The sequence below is a fragment of the Monocercomonoides exilis genome (assembly GCF_001643675.1).
Source record: "Monocercomonoides exilis strain PA203 chromosome Unknown scaffold4-2303458, whole genome shotgun sequence".
In the NCBI taxonomy this organism is placed as follows: domain Eukaryota; phylum Preaxostyla; order Oxymonadida; family Polymastigidae; genus Monocercomonoides; species Monocercomonoides exilis.
In genome coordinates, this window is record NW_027150549.1 from 262,282 (window position 1) to 282,702 (window position 20,421).

Consider the following 20,421-nt stretch of genomic DNA (forward strand, 5'->3'; position numbering starts at 1 on the left):
GCATTCATATTTTGAAGACGAAAGACGCCTGAAAGCCTCTTCACTTATAAAAACATTAACATGTTGCTATTTTCTTTCTTTCTTTCTTTCCTTTCCTTTTTTTTTTTTTTTTCCTTCAAAACAGGGAGTTTGCAGTTTCAGAAATTGTTATTAAACAACAAATTCTAACGTATTGACCACAAAATAGAAGAATTTGGGTTGTTGTGGATTGTTTGCTTCTGGCAGATAATTTGATTAAAGTTTGTACGTTAATGATATTTAAATTTGATATTTTAATTGTCAAAGCCGATTATTGATCGTATGCATAATTATTGTTTCTTTTTCTTTTGAAGATATTATTTTTCATATTTTTTGTTTTAAAAAAAGGATAATGAAAATTATAGCGCTGTTAATTTTGCTTAAATTTGAATCTACTATTGCACCAATATCTTGTTTCAGCACACCGCCAAGTACCACACCAGAATACGCCTTTTCTCACTATTCTTGCATTTCCATCATTAAAAATCATGAACAGATTGAAAAATTCGAAGAAAGAGAACATCAGAAAATTTCATCAATTCAGCCTCGTTCTTTCGCAAACACTTCCAACAACTGTGAAGCATCAAGTGCTCTTTCATCATTTATCAGCACAATTAATTCTTCGCTGGATGTGTCACAAACGAATCTTCTTCAACATGGAGATAATGCTCTATTTGCTATTGTGCAAGGTTCAAAGTGCACCGTTCGTTGTTGCATGTTGATTTTGTCCAATTGGAATACTGCGCCCTTTTATTCCATATCCAGCTTGCTTGAACTGTCCAACATCTCCATCTCCTGTTTTGTAAAGCAAAACATCGCTCAAAACAGCATTGCAGAATTGCACAATGAAAGCTCACTCTGTCTGCAGTCTTCTGCGTTTTCTTCTCTTGCCATTCAAACAACTTATCCACTTGCTGCTTCGGGAAGCATTGATAAATTGTTAATGATGGGATGCAACTTTCGAAACATTAGCCATTGCAGTCCCAATACCGTTCGCAAACAATTTTTCCTGAAGACAAAAGTGAGTTCCGTTGTTGGGTGCGAAATTTCAAAGGTGGAGAATCCATTCTGCTCTGTGCTTGTAATTGGCAAGCCACTATCGTCATTTGTTTGTCACAACACATCCTTTTTTGCTTGCACAGTAACTGAGCAAAACAGGCAAGTATTTTACAGCTCAGACGGGGACGTTGTGATTGAGCAGACAATATTCAATGTTAATGGTAATGATACACATGGAGGAACTGTTTTTGCACGTGAAACGAATTCGTTCACAATGAGAGAGTGCTTCTTTGATAGATGCAACAATACCATTACAGATGGATACGGAGGAGCTCTATATTTATACAATGTTGGACCATTGTTAATTCAGAATTGCTCAGCTGAAAAATGTTTCGCTATGTCAACGGAAGCATTTATGCGAATAGAAAATTTAAATTCTTCCGTCACAATCTCAAATTTAAATGCTTCTCAATGTGATGCTGATCTCCGAGGAATTGGAATTATTTATGGATCAACAGCTCCTATTGTTTGTTCAACTTTAAAAATGATTCAAAGCAAAAGCAGGAACGGTGAAGCAGGAGCAATTATGTTGTGCAACACTTTTTCTTCAATGACTGCCAGTGACTGGCTTGTCAATTCTAACTTTGCTGATACAATTGGAGGCGGAATATATGTAATGAGGGAAGATAGCAAAGCTGTTTATGCGCTGCAATTTTCATTTTGCTTTTTTGCTAATAACACAGCACAAATTGGAAACGATATTGCTTTCACAGAAAATTATTATAATCTTATGAACTCATCTTGTTTCCAATTTTGCTTTTCGTTGAGCGAACAAAACAGAGTTTGGATGTGCACACAAGGGCTTCGCAAGTGCACAAGTGGAGAAGAGCGAAACAATCTAACCCCGAATCCATCTGGAACTGTTATTCATGTGGATCCAATGCGAGAGTCTGGAGATGTGGCTGGATGTGGTGATCTTTCAAATGAATGCAGCACACTGGGCTATTCTTGCGATCACTGGGTAAACTCTTTTCACACATCGATCAAGCTCTATTCTGGAGAATATGCAGAGGCCTCGATTCCACTCGCTTTTCAGAACATAATCATCGAAAAGAACACTTCTTCATCGAACATAACAATCCGCACAATACCATCAAGCAGCGCATTTTGCACTCTGATTGGTGGATCATTGGACATGCGCGGAATGCAGATTGTTCACAATTCGGCATCTTCCTCAGATAAATGCCTATTTGATGAGAACAGCGAGGATTCTGTGCTTGCACTGCATGAATGCACATTGAAGGCTGATTCAACTTCAGCTGCATTCAACAAACCGTTTTTTGTGCTAACAAAGGGTGAAGCTTCTCTCGAGAGTTGTGAGATATCTTCTGTGCTTTTTGAGAGCACATCGTTGTTTGCAACAGAGCAGCAGGCGCATCTTGTGCTGAGCAATGTGAAGATATCGATGGTCAGCCGCAGGACAGGCGATGGCTCAGTATTCAGCAAGGCTATTCAAGCAGAAGAGAACTTTGTGCTTTCGAATGTTTCTTTGGAGAAATGCAAGTGCCTCGACGGAAATGGAGGTGCGCTGTATCTGGAGCTGAATGCGCACAGCACAGCACAGATTGGGGTGGATTCTGGCTGCTTGTTCGACACATGCACCGTTCCTGCAGACAGCCAGAAGAAGAGGAAAGGTGGGGCAATCTATCTTCGCCTGAGAGAAGGTGGAGGAAATTTCCAGCTCAAATCAGTTCAGTTTTTTGGGTGCAACGGCTGGAAAGGGAAAAATGTTTTTATTGAAAGCGCAGAACTGCTCAGAACAGCAAACGCAAACACAATTGGTTTTCATCCAGTGATTGGGATTGGCATCACAGATTTTGATGATCTGAGCGGGATAGAAAATGGGGATCAATCATTTATTTTCCCGCTTGCTCTGTTTCTGAGGAACTTCACTTCTCCTGCTTATGTGTCTGGACAGAGCACTGATAACAACTATCGCCTCTGCGGATACAGCGACTATCCGTGCCAGAGCGTGGAAGGCGCTTCAGCTGCGCGATTTGCAAACACAAAGAGAAATATTCGCCTTCTGCCTTCCTTCTCCTTCCGAACAGAAACACTCCTCAACAGTCAATCGTATGCGTTTGACGTTGAGGAAGACAGCACGCCCATCAATGTTGGCTCCTCGCAAGCAAAAGTGAGTGAGGGGCTTCTGATCAATTCTGTGGAAACAAGTTTCACCAGAATCAAGTTTGTGCTCGAAGCATCTTTGAATGGGAGGAGCGCCTTTATCCTCTCGAATGCCAATGTACTTTCGATGACTGACTGCGCGGTTGTGCCAGCTGCTTCGAGTGCTTCTATTTCGTATTGCCTTGCGAAGATCACAAGTGGAAAATTGTTAATAACCCGCTTTGCTGCTCCTCTTGCACAGAAGCTGAGTTTTGGCAATGCACCGTTTGTTGCAATCAGCGGAAGCGCCTCTGCAGCTTTCGACACTTTGGATGTGAATGGAATGACGACCATTGGCAGCGATGGGCTGATATCTGTTGACTCGACAGGCACCACAAACATCAATAACAGCACATTCCACGGCTCAAATATCACCAGCTCTGCATTTGTCTCCAGCTCCTCAGGAACATATTCGATAACTATAAAGAACACCACTTTCGAAGAGATCAAAAGAACAACAGGAGACGGTTCGTGTGTGTTTCTGAATACCCGGAGTGGCTTTGCGAGCTCGTTCACGGAAAGCAACTGCACATTCACAGGATGCACAGTGACTGAAAATGGTAAAGGAGGTGGAGCCATTGCGCTTCACATCAACAGCCAATCAGCACTCACACTCGAGTCGTCTGCATTCACATCGTGCCAGGCACCTAAGCCGAATGCAGGCTCAAAAGGGAAGGGAGGCGCCATTCTCATCGATTTCTCTGAAGTCAACACTAGATATCTTCTCGCAAATACCCTGATCTTTGCATCAAACGCGGCTGAGCATGGCAATGATTTGTTTGTGTCCTCTGTCGATCTGGCATCCAGCATCACCACAGCTGCCTTCCAGTTCTTCCGTCAAGATGCACCATTTGCTCCTGAAAGCTGTGCTGGAACCGATTCCAAATGGCCGAGTGTTGCCATCCCTCTTGTGTTTTATCTGCTGCCTCGTGAGTCAGCGGTGCATGTGCTTTCAGAAGGAAACGATGTGTCTGCATGCGGATTCGCAGGTTATGGGTGTCAGACGATTACCTTTGCACTGACGCAGCGAACAGACAAGTTAGAAGAACTGATTGTGCATCCAGTCTATGCACTCAGCGAGACAATCACCCTCTCAGGTACCAGCGAGATCACCTTTGAAGGAACAGTGGCAGAAACAAAGATGAGGATGATTGGTGCCCAGACAGGAGCATCAGAAGCGATGATAAGAATGGAGCAAGCATCAACATGGAAACATCTCGCGTTTTGCCTGCAGCCAACCATCCCCAGCCCTCAATCATCGGTGTTTCTTGTGTGCAGCGCAAATGCGATGCTCAATCTGGAGGACTGCTCAATACTGGCTGAACGAGGTGAAGAAAAATGCGCTTTTGGGTTTTTGAGTGTTGCTGAAGGCTCGTTTGCGATGACTCGATTCACGGTGAATTCAATCGGGTTCCAGTCAGCCGAGATGGTGAAAGTGTGCAGAAAAGGGAGTGGATCAATTGACTCATGCACATGGATAAATATCACATCTGCTGTCGAAACAGGAATCATCGCATACTCATCAGCTGGAACACTGAACATGCACAACACAACAATCAGCCAGTCTGCCTCTTCATGCTGCTCATTTGTGGAAGACAAGCATGGCAAAAGTCTGGTTGCTGAAAACAACACTTTTTCAGGGATCTCCAAAAACGAAGGAAATGGAAGCGTGATCAAGGCAGACATTGGTGAAAACGAGTCACTGGAGCTGAACGATGTCTCAGTTGATAGCTGTTCTTCGGTGAGGGGATGTGGTGGAGGGGTATATATCAGCACAAGCTCCTCTGCCAAAATTCGGATTGGCAAAGAAGGCACGGCCACAAGATTTACCAGGTGCAGCGCAAAGGGAACATTGCCAAAATGCGGATTTGGGGGAGGAGTATTTTTGAAGTGTGCAGATTGGCTGGCTGATCTTGTCCTCACAGCTGTGTCCTTTGGAACCGAAGGTGATAGTACAAGCAATGAAGCAGAGGGAGGAGGAAGCAATGTGTTTGTTGAGGGATACAGCCTGGACAAAGTCTTCACCAGCCAGTCATTCAAGTTCGATGTCGATAAGGAGTCAACAGCTGAATTTGGGAAGCTGTGTGGGTTTGAAGATGGGAATGTTTCGTATGCTATTCCTTTGGTTGTGTTTCTGCTGACGTTTGAGCCTCCTGCAATTATAGGAGGAAACACTGGATTTGACTATCGCATGTGCGGTGTTTCGATATACCCCTGCGCAACAATCCCCTTTGCGATCTCCAAGCGCTTTCCAGCATCCAATTCATCTGGCGCATCCATCAGGCTGACAGCAGACTTTTCATTCAAGGATGCTATATCTTTTGACACGCAGCCAACAGAAGTGAGTGCTGAGCAGATTGGAGGCGTGATTGATGTGAGGAGTGATGGAATGGGAGAATGTGCTGGATTGTTGTGCTCTTCGGTGAATGTGAAGTTCAGTGAAATTGTATTTGGACTGCCAGGCTCATTTGACGAGCCCTCACGCACTTCTCTGTTTCTGTGCTCATCAGCCACCCTTACCATTCACAGATGCGAGTTTCAAAACAGCAGCAGCTTAGCTGTTGAGTACAGGATCATATACGTAACAAGTGGGAAAGTGGAATTGGATGGATGTAAAATGAAGGACTTTACAATGGGAAATGCTGAGATTATTGTACTTGATGGAAACAATGCTGAATGTTCGATTGAAGGAATGGAAGCATCAAAGCTGAGCCGAGAAGAAGATGGAGCTATGATTTTGATTACGAGTGGGAAAAAATTGACAATTGAAAACAGCAGCATCGAAAATTCTACGATGGCTAACAACAACCACATCACAATTAATTCACTGACAAATGGTCTTCTGAAGAATGTGACATTTTCAAATCTGAGCAGAACAAATGGGGATGGAGGAGTGATTGTGGGTGAATTGGGTGCTGGCGAGGTATTGGGTGTGGAGAACTGCTCATTCAAGCTGTGTGGATGCTATTCGGCAAGAACGATTGGAGGGTGTGTGCTGATGGATGTGGAAGAAGGGGGCACATTCCGTTTCGAGAGAAACAAAGTGGAGTTCTGCATTGTGTCCAGCGGAGATGGGTTTGGGGGAGGGTTGTTCCTCACGTTTGGCTCTTCCCATCTCGATTACTCGATGAAGAACAACACCTTCGAGAACAACGGAGCATTGCGCGGGAAGGATGCGTATGTTGTCTGCGAAGAGCCAGGGGCAGCAATCCTTCTGATGTATTGGAATGGGTCAGCTTCTGAAGACACTGCCCCTGACCGCCTGTGGGTGCGCAGTCTGTCTGAGCCGGCAGATGGAGGTGCCACAATGATCGACTATCTGTTCCCTCCACCGACTTCGTTTGTGTTTGTGGATGGCGGTGCCTCAGCCGTCGAGAACTGTGGATCGAAGCGGAACCCATGCACCTCAGTGGAGCTGGGCTTTCAGAAAATGGACTCTTCCCGCTCAATCATCCAGCTCGAAGGAAACACTCCCATCGATGCTGTTGTGAACAGGCACGGAGTCTCACTCACCATCCAAAGCAATGCCACAACAAAAGCAATAATATTTGGAAGAAATGGAAAGTTCGAGCTGCTTGAAGGAAGTCGCTCAACCACTCTCACCTTTTCCAGATTGGACTTTGCGCTTCCATCGTCTGCCAATCCTTCGCAAGAAATAGGTTCACTTGTGGAAGTTAGCATTGGTCAATGCTCATTCTTAGATTGCACATTTGAGCAAGGAAGCAGCAGCAATTCCAACCCTTCGAAATGGATTGTTTCAGGAGGTGGCGGAGTTGTGCACTTTGACTCCTGCACTTTCAGTGATATTCCATTTCAGACAGCTGGAGTTGTTTTGATTGACAGAGCATCGCTTCTGTTGGAGGCCTGCAGCTTTTCTTCTATCTCTTCTGATGCACGAAAGGGTTTGATAACTGGAAGCGGGAATTGCGATATAACGCTGAAGGATACAGGATTTGCGAATTGCGAGACGATAAATGGACACATATTGGAGATGACTCAACCGAAGTCTATTGAAATCTCAGGGGCATGCACGTTCGAAGGATGCACTTCGACAGAAGGGGATGGAGAGGCTCTTTATTATGTTCTGGAGGGAGAAGGATCTTTGGTGATGAACAAAACATCAATTGTGTCTTGTGGGGTGAATGCGGTTAATGGGAGAGGAGGCGGAATCTATCTCGATTTGAAGGAGAATGCCAATGCCTATTTGTTTTCTGATTTAACATTCAGCGGAAATGAGGCGTTTGAAGGGAAAGACATGTTTGTGAGAAGCGCTGATTTGAACGCGTCAATCATTCCATCTCTGTTTGATTTCGAGTATTTTGGAGCAGACGGAGAGATAAAAGTTGATCTGAAAGGAAGAGACGAAACGCATTTTGTGAGCGTTTCAGCAGATCTGCTGTATTTTTTGGTGAAATATTCTTCGTCGACAATAAGCGTTGGATCGGCTGGAATCGACTTTATCGGGTGTGGAAAGGCAGAAATTCCATGTCGAACATTGCAGTGGGGTATGAATAATCTGCAGACATCAGAAGATTTGCGGTTGTGTTTTGTTGAAATTCTGGATGAAGTGGCAATATGCGAGTGCTATGAATTTGGCCTTTCTCAGCTCAGCATTGGATTGTCGTCTGCAGTTGATTCGCATGCATTTGCCAAACTGTCAATTTCTCAAACAGCAAGCGGATCGAGCCAATCAATTTTCAGCTTGAACAATTCCCTTTCGTTTTCTTCTGTGCAGTTCCATCTGCCTGCGTTCTTCTCAAATGGACAGTCTTCCGTTGTTTCATCATCTGACGGATATCTCACCTTTAACTCAACCTCATTCCATTCAAATAGCACTTCTGCGTTGGAATATGTTCTTGTGCTGAGCAAAAGAGGAAAAGTGGAGCTGTTGAATGTATCTGCTTCTTCGTTGGTGTTTGCATACAGCCCCTTCAGGCTTTCATCTTATGCCACACTTGAAAGTTGCAATTTCTGCAACATAAATGCGCCTTCGAACATTGGAGGCGGTGCAATGTCTGTCTGTCTGGAGCGATCAGACCTGCTGCGCGTGAAGAGCTGCCGAGCTGAGCTGTGCAAATGCTCCACAGAAAGAGGCAGAGGAGGGTTTTTGCATATCGACTGCTCGAAGTCTGCAGCAGCAAAACCCTTCAGATTCGAAGGCAACATGGCATTCGAAGCAAACGATGCTCAGCAAGGCAGAAACATGTTTATTGTTTCTGCTGACCTGAACTCTTCCGTTTGTTTGGAAACATTTGCATTCTCGTTCGAAGCGATGAAAGAAGACAGCAGCGCATTTGTGGGGAAAGAGGAAGAAAGTGAGGTGTGGGATTTGTTCCGATATTTGGTTCCGTATTCGGCGTCAGCAATCTTCCTTTCTGAAAGTGGAGCTGATGTGATGAGATGTGGAAGCGCAGATGATCCGTGCTGCTCGTTCTGGAAAGGGATGCAGCAGATCAGCAGCGAGGCCTCGCCAAAGCTCATCTCCATCTCCAAATCCACTGAAGTTACCAACACCTTCACTCTCTCCAACTTCACCATCCAATCAAGCTCATTGGAGGAAGAAGAAAAACAGGAGTCGATGCTTCTGTTTAGGGAAAAGGCAGGAGAAGTATCAGAGCCGTTTTTGCGATGCACAGCGGAACTGTCCCTAAAGTATGTTTCATTGATCATTGCATCGAGCTTCGATAATTCTGCTTCGGAAGTGATTTTGAGTGAAAGTGGGATGGTGTCTTTGGGGCAGTGCTGGCTGGGAGCAGAAGTTATGTTGGGAGGGATGCAAATTAGCAGGTGTAGCTTTATTGTCTGCGTTAGAGGGCAGCTTTCACTTGTTGATGTGGCGATGAAATCAGCGAGGATTGGAAAAAGCGCAATTATTACGGGCGCTGGCGTTTGTGAGATCAAGAACTTCACGTGCTTGTTTGTGAACATTTCAGATGGGAGCATTTTTGAGGTTATGGAAGTGGCAGGCTCAGCAAAGGGGGTGAATGCAAATGAAAAAAGCGAATTGAGGCTGAACTCGTCGGCAATATCATCAGTGAGCAGAACAGGCAACGGGGCATCAGTTATCGATAGCAAAAGAGAAAGAGATTTTTGGATTGAGATGGATGGGACTTCAGTGAGCGATTGCAAGGCAGGGCAAAGCCAAAAAGGAGGAGTTGTGTTTGTGAAATTGGGTGAGGGCGGAAGATTTTCTGTAATGAGATCTACGATGATGCGTTGCTGCTGTTCAGACGAAGGGAAAGGAGGCGTGTTTTACATCGAGGCAATGAGAAGCGGGGTGCTGGACTTTGTGTTCCAGAGCGTGTCGTTTGCAGGGAACACTGCAAAGGTGGGGAACGATATTTATGTGTCGTGCCAGAACATAACAGCACAGATCAATGAGACACAGTTCAGGTTTGATCTGCGAGAAGGGGTGTATGTGAGGCAGAATGCGATCTATGGAATCGATGCAACGGATCACATAGCAGATACAAATCTGATGGACTTTATCACAATCTACCAGGCAGACACGATTGTTGTGTCATCAGTTAGCGGAAAGGGAGGAAAGAATGAGAGGAGGTGTGGCACATATGTACTGCCTTGCTTGTCACTGGGTTATGCCATTTCGCATGTGACTTCAGATTTTGATTCGCGTCTGATTGTCGACGGAGGGACCTTCATTGAAGAAGAGCTCACGCTGGATAGACTTCTTCTTGCTGCGCGATCGAAGTCTCAGAGCAATGTAACAATAAATTCCATCGCATCATCAGCCAATGAAGCTGTGATTGCAACTTTGGAAGCTGTTTCGATAGCGAATCTTTGGTTTATTTTTGAGCAAGATTTTGTATGTTCGCATTCGTCTTTCATTTCTCCTCGTTGTGGAGTGGTTGAGCTGGCAAACTGCTCGTTTTCATCTGAATCGAGCCTTCCGCTGTTTTCTCTTTTAGACTTCAGCGAGGGGAATGGAACAATAACCTCGTGCTTATTTTCGTCGCTCACTCTTCTGTCTTGTGCCATCCATGCATCTTCTTCGTGCTTTGTTTATGTAGCCTCTTCTGAGTTCTGCTTGATGAGTTCAGCTGCAGGAGCAATAGTTTGTGAGAACAACAAAGAAATCAATGTTGCTCACACGAAGTTTGCAAACAATTCAATTGCCTCATCTTTTACCTCTTCAACAGCAAATCCCTTGACATGTATATCTGCATCTTCAGTTGCGGATGTAATACTTTCAAATTGCTCTTTCTGGGGATTACCACACACGATGGACAGAGGAATTCTGGTAAAGATTTGTGCGTGTCCGAAAGTTCTGTTTGATCTTTGTGAATTGGAAGGAAATAAGAATTCAGAAGTTTTGGACAACAGCATCTGCAATACAAATGAGCTATGTTCGTGGAATGGCTCACTTGCAGATGTGCAAAACAGCACCTCTTCGATGAAAGATACCACGATTGCAAGCAGCTCTATAGGAGGAATGAGCGTGTTTGGAGGGAGCATGATGATTGAAGATGGAAAATTCATGAACAACAACCCGAAGATAGAAAATTATCAATCAGTTCGGAGAAATATCGTTTGTGCAGGCTCAGGGTTGTTGAAGGTGGCAAGTGTGAAAGGAGGAGACGGAGTGAAGGAGGGGTCGTCGCTGTGGGTGCTGAATGAAGGATGCACGCTGGGCGGGATAGCAGAAGAAAGAGAATCAGCGTTTTTCATTCCGGAACTGGAAAGTGTGGAGGCGGAGGAGGATGGGAGTGTGACGAGGCTGAAGTTCGTTGGGCTGCTTCTTGTACCGTGCAATCTGTCGTTTCGGGTGGTGAAGAGGGTTGGGTCGGAGGCATTGGTGGAGAGATACTCGTTTGAAGAGGGAGGGTTTGTGTCGGAGGCAGAAGTGTTGGGGGCGGTGCCTTCAAAGACGATTTGTGAGGCAGGAGAGGAGACAGAAGTGTCTGTGTGCATTCTGTTTGGAAATGCAGAGGCACCTTCATCAACAAAAGCATTTGTTTTGAAGAATGGAAGCGAGCCGAAAGCAAATGGAGACGGAAAAGCTGTTGAAAGTGGAAAAGGATATGGTTCTTCTTCAACTGTGATTATAATTGTGTTGGTAATAATTCTGTTGATTGTTCTGATAATTTCTGTGATATTCATTGTTCGGTGGAGAAAGCAGAAGAGAAGGACAAAAGAGCTGGAGGTGATTGTGGAAGACACAGTGAGGAAGGATCCGAAGGCGTTTGAGATGGTTACGATGGAGATGTCGCCTGAGGAGCAGTGGCGAAGAGCAGAGAGGGAGGCAGAGAAGAAGAATGAGGAGAGGATGAAGAAGAGAATATATGATACAAATATGGAGCATTCTGATTCATCAGAGCATCTTCTATCTGAGAGTGGTTCTACTGAATATATTTTGGGAAAGGACTCAGACAAGATTCCTGAATGGATGTTGGAGAAGGTTGACGAAAAAGAAGAGGAGGAAACAAGAAAGCGAACTCCTTCACCATCCATCTCATCCACTTCAACCACTTCAACGACTGATTCAGATTCCACATTTGTTCGAGGGGAGGATCTGTGTCCAACCACCTCGTCGATGTCGAATCTGGTGGATGCGATGGCCTGCTCTTCTCCTCATGAGAAGCTGATTGTGGATCTGAGGGATTCGCTGTTCATGCTGCTGCATGGGAGGAACAAGACAAAGGAGATGCCGATCGGGTCGCTGGAGGAGAGAGAAGTGACAGCTGCACAGATCCTGTTCTGGGTGGCGAATCTTGCGCTCCACTCGTTTGATGAGATGGAAAACAAGCTTCAGTCACTTGCGAATCTGAGTCCGCACATTGTGCTATTCTCCGAACACATGGTGATCTGCATTGTGATGCACTCTGATTTGCTTTCATCTGGTGACAGTTCAGACTCATCATCGATCTCTTCGTCGACTGTTGTGACATCTGCCAGTGATGATGATGATAGCGAAGACTCTCTGCCCTCGTCAGCGTTTGAGGATGAGAATGATTTCAAAAAAGAGTGTCTGAGGTGGATGGCGCCTGAGCTGCTGAGCGGGGCAAAGAAGCAGGCGACGAAGAAGACTGTTGCATTCTCGATCGGGATGATGCTGTGGGAGTGCCTGACACTGCAGATCCCGTTTGGGGAGTATGAGGCAGTGATTGCGGGAGACAAGATTGTGAAAGGAGAAAGGCCGAGGAGCGAGATGATTCGGGGGTCGAAGTATTTCTGGATGGTTCAGAAATGCCTGTCGGGTGGAGGGTCAGAGAGGCTGAGCTTGGTGGAGCTGAAGAAAGAGTTTATCGAAAGATTTCCGAATGGAGCAGCGATGCTGACTGCGTCGGATGCGATCGACATTGTTGAAGCGTGTGCTGGAAACAACGAGGGATCGGAGGCATGCTCTTATACAGTTGACAGCGATGGGGCGATCCGGCTGATCCGAAAGTGTGGGGGAAAGAGAATTTCGAATGAAAATGGCAGAGCTTTGGAAGAATAAGCAGTTTCTTGTTTTGATGATCGATTTTTTGTTTTGTTTTGCTTTGAAAAATATTGCTGGGTGACAATTGAGTGTTTTTATCGTTCTTTCAATCCAACCATCTTTTTTCGATTTCCTTCCTTCTTTCTTTCTTTTTCTAATCTTTTTTTACCTTCTGTTTTCACTTTTGTATTTTGCGTATTAATATTTTGTGTTGTATATCATAGTTATTTTTTCTTTTCTTTTTATCTTTTTTTTTTTTTCGTTTTGGCATGTCTATCTTGGATTATTTGTTATTCCGTCTTTTTCGTTCGCTTGTGTTTTGAGATATGTGCAGCCATCATGCATTTGGAAGAGATTTTTTTGGTGGTTTTGATTATCATCTTATTTCGATTCGTGTGTCACTTTTGACCGATTTGTGTGTATTTTGCTTTCTTGAAATCAGAAAAATAGTCATCTTTTTCAGTTTTTTTTTTTTTTTTTTTTTTTAACATTCGCATCATTAAGAATGAAGACATAATATTTAACAACAAAGCAAAAATAAATATTAAATCTATTTTTTCCCCGAAAGTGTTGAATATTCCAAAAATAAATTTATTTCGAAAAAAGAAAATCAATAAAGAAAAAAATCTTTTTTTTACAGTATTTTTTTCTATTCCTGATGAAGGTTTTCGGTTGATTGATAATTTCAGTCAAAACTTAATCTGATTCCAATGAATATTGTCAACATCTGTTTTGATCTCATTTCAAAGATCATTCACATTTTAACGAAATTTCTTTTTATTTTCAATTGTGACACCAAAAATTATTCAACATCGAAAATATTTAATTTAACATCGAAAAAGAAGTTTATAAGTTCAGAATTTCAATTCAAATCAAATCCAAGGATATTTTATTGACATGAATGTTGATAATTGCATATGTTTTTTTATTGGAAATATTTTTCTTTCGTTTTTATCTTCTGTTTTCTATGATAAAGATTGATTTCAATCGATTTCTTATCTCATTTTGATTATTGAATATGATATATTTTTTCAGTTTCCAATTCAATAAATGAAATACAAAACATTTTGTTTTCAGTAAATGAAATGAATTCTTGTATTTTTGTGCACAAAACAAGATCATGAACTATCCTATCACTTTTATTTTTTTACAAAAATTGATTTTAATCTCCTGAGCACATGTGAAGATTTAAAAACATTCAATAATTTCTTTTTCACGCTATTGAATACAATCACACACCAAAATAAAGATTTAAAAATATTTTTCTAATTGAAAAATTCAGATTTCTCAGATCAATTACTGAAAGAAAAGAAACTGACATGAGTATGAATTTTAAAAAATTTTTTCAAATTTTTTGATGATAATTTTCGATGTCGAATTAAATATTTTCGATCTTGAATTAAACTTTTTCAATGTTGAATAATTTTTTGGTGGATCACATCAGAAAATAATTTTTCGCATACAGTCAAAACCGGATATAATCACATCGGTTTTTGCACAACTTTTTGTGACTATATCCGATTGTGATTATAAACGATGCTGCTTCACACAAAAAAATTAAAAATTAATTAACTAACTAATTAATTTTGTGTCGATTTTTTTTTTTTGGAAATTCTACACAAATACACTTTTTTCACTTGCTTGAACAATTTTGATCATGAATACACATGATTCAGACTTATTTGAGCATATTTTTGAAAAATAAAAAATTCAAATTTTTGATCAAAAAACCGATTTTTCATTGAAAAAAGCATTCTAAATGAAAAAAATTGTGATTATATATTTTCAGCCCTGTGATTGTATGCGATGGAAAATGAATGAAAAATAGGCCAAAAATGTCGGTGCATGGAAAAATGTGACTATATTCGAATGTGATTATATTCGACGTGATTATATCCGGTTTAGACTGTAATTCTTTTGAACGAAAGTGACAATTTTCAAAATCATAACTTTTTTCGATGTGTTGATTCTACAAAGGTTTTATTTCTTTGAACAGGAAATATTCATTCAAAAGAAATAAAAATATGCTAGTTGTTAAAATAAAGAAATTTGAAAATATATTTATGAAAAAATAACTTTCAAAGGAGTTAAAACATTTGAGTGTTCATTTGTCAATATGGGTGATTTTTTTTGATATCATAAAAAAAGATCAAAAATTGAAAAAATAAAATATATTGTGGTTTTTTTGATCAATGAGGAAAATTGAATTTTTGTTAGAATAAAGTTTTTTTCTGTGATGTATATTAGTTTTATTTATCTATATGAAAAAAGCACACCTTTTTTATGTTTCGGTTAAAAAGCATTCTTTATGATCAAGTTCAATAAAAATTTAAAAAATCAATCTTAAAAAGGAGAATAGAAGTTTCAAGACTTACTAAACGGTACAAATAAATAAAAAAATAATACAGATAGATATTAATATACATAATTAGTTTATTTTAAATTGGATGCAATGTTTTTTATACTTACTGATCCGAAAAATCATCTCTAAATTCCTGGTGTGGCAAAGAAGTTCAACGACTTATAATAACAATGAACGAAACGGCAGCGAAACAACAATTGACGATGGCAATAGAGTCAATTCCACTTTTCTTTCCTTATTATTCTTATGAAATGATATTCTAGCATTCTTCTTCATCCGCTGCCCATCTTTCTTCTGTTTCTGCTCCACTTCATCTAAAACCACCACTTAAAAATATTACCCATGTTGTCTTCTTTTATCTCCAACACTTTTCTCTCCATTCTCCTCATGACATCCTTTTATCGCTTCTTTCACGAAAAAATAACTTGTAAAGCTCTTTCTGTGAATTCATTTTGTTCAATTTCTTTTCTTTCTTCTTCTTTCAGCCAGCTCCCTCTTCCTCGACCACACATTCATCTCCAGTTTCAATTTTAACAACCCCAGCACATTTCACCTCACCTCTCTCATAAAACCCCCTTTCCTTCAACTCCTTTAACAAGTCCAGCTGTTACATGAACAGCGTCATCTTGGAATACAGAAACCAGCAAACTTCCGCAGGCGAACGCTTTCCTTTCGTAAATATCAGCCAGTTCTGTTTGATTGAAGATGTGAACGAAGAACGAAGAAGAAGAAGAAGAGGAGGAAGTGGAAGAAGAAAATGAATTGGAAGGAGGAGAATGAGAAAGAGAAAGAGAAAGAGAAAGAGAAAGAGAAAGAGAAAGAGAAAGAGAAAGAGAAAGAGAAAGAGTAGGAGAAAGAAGAAAAAGCATATTTTGCTAAAAAAATGATGAAAACATTTTAAGTTGTTCATTCTATTGCAAGTTACAAACAGATATGTCAATGGAAATGCTGTGGAAGAATAAGAAACAGGAAGATCCTTCAATTTTTGAGCTGACAGAAGCATCGTCTTTCTCATTTTTATCTCAAAATGTTCCGATCCATCAGATTTTGGAAACATTTTCACTTGTCCCTTTCGGAATCTTCGCTTTGAACAAAAAAATTCCAAGTTATTCTCGAACCTTGATAAACGTTCTTCTGCTTCTTCTATTCATTCAACTTCATTCTTCATTCTTCATTCTTCATTCTTCATTATTCATTATTCATTATTCATTATTCATTATTCATTCCTCTTTTTCATCTTTCTTCAAGTGGATCAGCGTGGAGATCTGCTTCGCCATTCATGAGACGAAGAAGCAAAGAGAAAAGGGTGACAGGAGATGATTAGCTGTTTTTATATTCATCAACAAATTCTGTTATTGATCCTTCGGATGCATCGGTCTTGTAAGCAACAAATGTGTTAGCAGCTGTAATTGACGATATCGGAAGGCAGCTGAGGTGAATTTGAGTCGCATGCCGCTGTCGCTGCTGCTGTCGTTACGTGAGAATGTTGTGGTGATACGCTATATGCTGAGTGGGGTTGTTGAGCATCCCTGTGATGTGACGCTTTGGAAATGCTTTCTGTTTTGCATGTGGAGCAGATTCTTTCGCTTGCAGCTTCGATGTGAACGAAATCTGAGGATAAGTATCCTTTTTCGCATTGGATGCGAATGCGTTCTTGGATGTTATAATAATCTGTTTGTCCCTTCAATGCTTCAGTCTGCGACAGTGTGGATGGAGTTTTTTTTCTAACAGCAGCCGATGCGTTTTTTTTAATGAAGACAGATGACAATGTGATATGGAAAGGGATTACACAATCTTATGCAAGGAAGAAGCTTAGGAGAAGGCGATGAAGAAGGTGGGGTTGAAAATGGAGGCTGTCGTTCCATCACCAAAAGCTATTACGCCAGCAGAACTTGAGAAGCGAGAAGAGGCAGAAGAGGATAAGGAGGAAAAAGATGATGAGAAGGAAGAAGAAGAAGAAGGAAGAAAATATGGGAAATGAAGAAGAAGTGAATGAAGATGATGTGCTTGCAGATGCAAATGTTGAGAAAGTGAATGGTGTTCGTTAATGTGCTGCTGAATCCTTTTTCGATTTTTGATTTCACGCAGAAAATCTGAGCAAAGCGTGGTTAGAATCGTTATAGGCTTATTCTTGTCTTTTGTTTTTTATTTTTCTTTTCTTTCGCTCCTTTTTCTTTCTGAGCCTTTCGAATGTCTTTGTCAAATCCATCTTCTTCTTCTTCTTCTATCTCATTATTGATGCATTCATCTATCAGACACAACGATCCCTTTTCATCTTTATCGCTTACAAACTCATTTGTACTCCTCTTCTCATCCTTCTTCTCTCTCTTCCCTTCCTTCCCTTCCTTCTCCCTACCCACCCGAATCCACTGGTTAGCCACATACGTTGCATAGTTCAGAAGGATGCTCTGTGGCTCAAACACATCCCTCTTCGCTGACACACTGCTGCTTGCAAACACACCTGCATTGCTCAATCTGCACTTCCCGAGAATCGCACGAGGGATCGGCACAGTCACAAGCGGTGGCAGCTAGAAGGAAGAAATTGAAGAAGAAGAAGAGGAATAAGGAGACATATTTGATAAAGAGGCAGAGCTAGGGCTAGTCATGTTGAAGGACTTCTGCGTGAGTGAAGAGGAGTCTGTGGCAGGAGATGAAGGAGTGAGTGGCTTTGGAGGAGTTCCAACAAGAACAGAAGGGGCAGACAATTGTGTGTGTGGCAAGGGAGAAAAAGGAGGAGAAGCAAATGTTGAGGAGGCTGTGGTATTTTGAGTATTCGGACAAGCAGATGAGAGTGCACTATTGAATAAGCAAAATTTCTGATGACCTTCATTTCTCTTTCCCCTACCCCGTCCCTCCTCCTCCTTTCTATTGCTGCCTGTTCTTGCATTGTGTCGAAAGAGTCAATTTGCGATGTGCAAAACACGTCTTTTTCGTTCGTCTGCATCTTCACTTTTCCCTTTTCCAGTTGCCTCCCTTTATTCTGCACTGCATTCATCTTGCTACTGTTCTCCGCTCTCTGTGCCTCTTTCATTTGATCGCGCACTCCTCGCTCTTTGCTCCTTGGCGGCGTTATAAAGTGAGTGGATTTTTGCGATGTGCTTGCAGCCCCTTCCCCTTCCCACTCCCATTTCTCTTCTCATTTCTGTTCATCTCATTCAGGAGAGCTTGTGTGCTGAAGAAGAACGAGCTCTTTAAGAAGAGAAAGATGTACATCTGCAGAAGAGGAAAGCCGTTCAAATGCATAACCTGAAATCCAACAGAACACATCTACAGTGATGATTATGAAGTGAACAAAGAAAAAGGAGGAGGATGGGAAGGAGAAGAAGAAGAAGAAGAAGAAGAAGCAATAATAGACCGAAGAAGATTTTGTGTGTTTTTGTCTATGAGATTCATATCAGGTGTGCTTGTCGCTGAAGCAGCAAGTGAATTGTGAGAAGGCGAATTTTGTGTTTGTAAATCGAGAAATGAGGAAGATGGTTGATTGAATGAAGGAGAATTATCAGAAGAAGAAGAAGAAGAAGAAGAAGAAGACGAAGAAGAAGATGCAGTTGAGAAATGCGGAATCAGTTGAACGACATTTATGAAGTTGAGAATAATTTGTATGAAGTCGTTGATTGGCCAAAACGGCTCACTTGCTGCATAAATTTCAGATTGGTCAGAAAAACTCAATCACAATATTTGTGACGAACAGATTGGATAAATCAATCTTGCTGTATATTCACAACTTCAGTTCACTTTTTTTCTGTGATTTCCCCTCTTTTCCCCTCAAAAATAGAAAATGTTGATTTTTCTCAATTTCCTTTCTTTTCCATTCCCCTCTTCCATTCAGCTGATAAAATCATCAGAAAATATCAATCCCCTCCTTTTCTTCATCTTTCCCTGTCTCTTCCAAAATATCTACTCCTCTCATAAAAGATACCCCTCTTCCATTTGAACACTTCAGAATATTCATCTTCTTGTACACTTTTGCCCTCTTTTCCTTTTTTTCAAATTCAATTTCTCCAATCAACAATAAATACATTCCCCACCATCCTCAGCAACTTTTCTATATATTTTCTACATTTTCCTCTACAAATCTCCACTTGCTCTTCTCCATCCCTTTGTCTCCAAATTTTGTTTATTCAAAAACCCCTCTCGAAATATAAACATTCATAAAAAACACTCAACTCCGACTCTCTGCCACAAAAAATATTCCTCTTCCATCTCCTCTCTGCACCATATCCCTCCTGTGCAGGGCGTTGATGAGAGTAACAAAAAATACGACTTTGTATGGTTGAGAATATTATTAAAGGAGATGATCATGACAAAAACAGAAAAAACATGACTGGACATCCACCACAATGTGTACAGGGTGAGAAGACCCTCCAGTGAGATATACAATGCTTTTTGTGGAGAAGGATGCAATGCTGTATTCAACTATTCTGAAACTGAAATGAAGAGATTGGATTTTTGAATGATGATGGCTGTGGAGATATGCATTCTGGCAAAATACAGTCGAAGAGCAGTTTGATATATATATATATATTTCTTTATATATATATTAGCCTTTTGATGTTTTTTGTGTTCCTTTCAGAGCAACAGGCGGAAATGAATGAAAATGAATGAAATCTGGATATCTCGTTATACAGTCTGACTATCAAGTTGGGAGTGCGAATCCATATGGAAAGTGCCCAGGGTGAAGTGATTGGGAAGGAAATTGGAGATGATATTTTCAGGTGTAAAAAAAGATTCATTGAATTGAGAAATAATATATTTGATAGAAAAGGAAAATTTCACATTTTTCAGAAGAGCAAGAAATCGCTGTATTTTATGGAGAAACAACTGATGGAAATGACGATTGCTGAATTTGCTGTTGAAACACTCATTAATTGATTGGTTTCATTTAATATTTATCGATTTCAACTAATCTTATTCTATTCTTTTTCAATAGCATTATTTAACTGTCTTTAACTTAAGATATTGATTTATGTCGTTATTGTGATTATTGTTATCATATTTTTAAAACCAGAAAACTTTTTATTTTTTCTGTTCATTGAAGTTTCGATTATTTTTTGGAAAAAATTTTTATTTTTTATCAAATATGAAGCAAAACCAAATTAAAAACAAATTGAAATCAACAAATAATAAATAATTAGAATATATGAAACAATTTTTTCGTATAATTTTTGAAAAATATTTTCTAATCAACCACACCCTTAACGAAATAATTTTTTGATCAAACGTCGGAATTTTTTATGATATCAAAAAAAATCACACATATTCAATGTGAATTCTCAAGCAAAAACATTTGATTGAGAAAATATGGATTAAAAATTATCATCCATATTATGGAAAAGTTTATTTGATAAAAGAGAAGATTTGAACAGAAAAATTTTGG

The 20,421-nt window shown here is 40.7% G+C and overlaps 2 protein-coding genes across 2 annotated transcripts; one reads left to right on the forward strand and one right to left on the reverse strand.

The window, feature by feature from the left end:
• Positions 1–1,561: 1,561 nt before the first annotated feature.
• MONOS_1784 (uncharacterized protein) lies at positions 1,562–13,213 on the forward strand (the record flags this gene model as incomplete). The annotated part of the gene is made up of 1 exon (XM_067870799.1): positions 1,562–13,213. One exon carries the CDS (start codon positions 1,562–1,564, stop codon positions 12,698–12,700), a length of 11,139 nt encoding a protein of 3,712 aa, XP_067734558.1. The 3' UTR covers positions 12,701–13,213.
• A 3,510-nt stretch (positions 13,214–16,723) lies between these two features.
• On the reverse strand, positions 16,724–18,075 carry MONOS_1785 (uncharacterized protein; the record flags this gene model as incomplete). The annotated part of the gene is made up of 2 exons (XM_067870810.1): positions 16,724–17,572; positions 17,890–18,075. 2 exons carry the CDS (start codon positions 18,073–18,075, stop codon positions 17,162–17,164), a joined length of 597 nt encoding a protein of 198 aa, XP_067734559.1. The 3' UTR covers positions 16,724–17,161.
• Between the last annotated feature and the right edge of the window lie 2,346 nt (positions 18,076–20,421).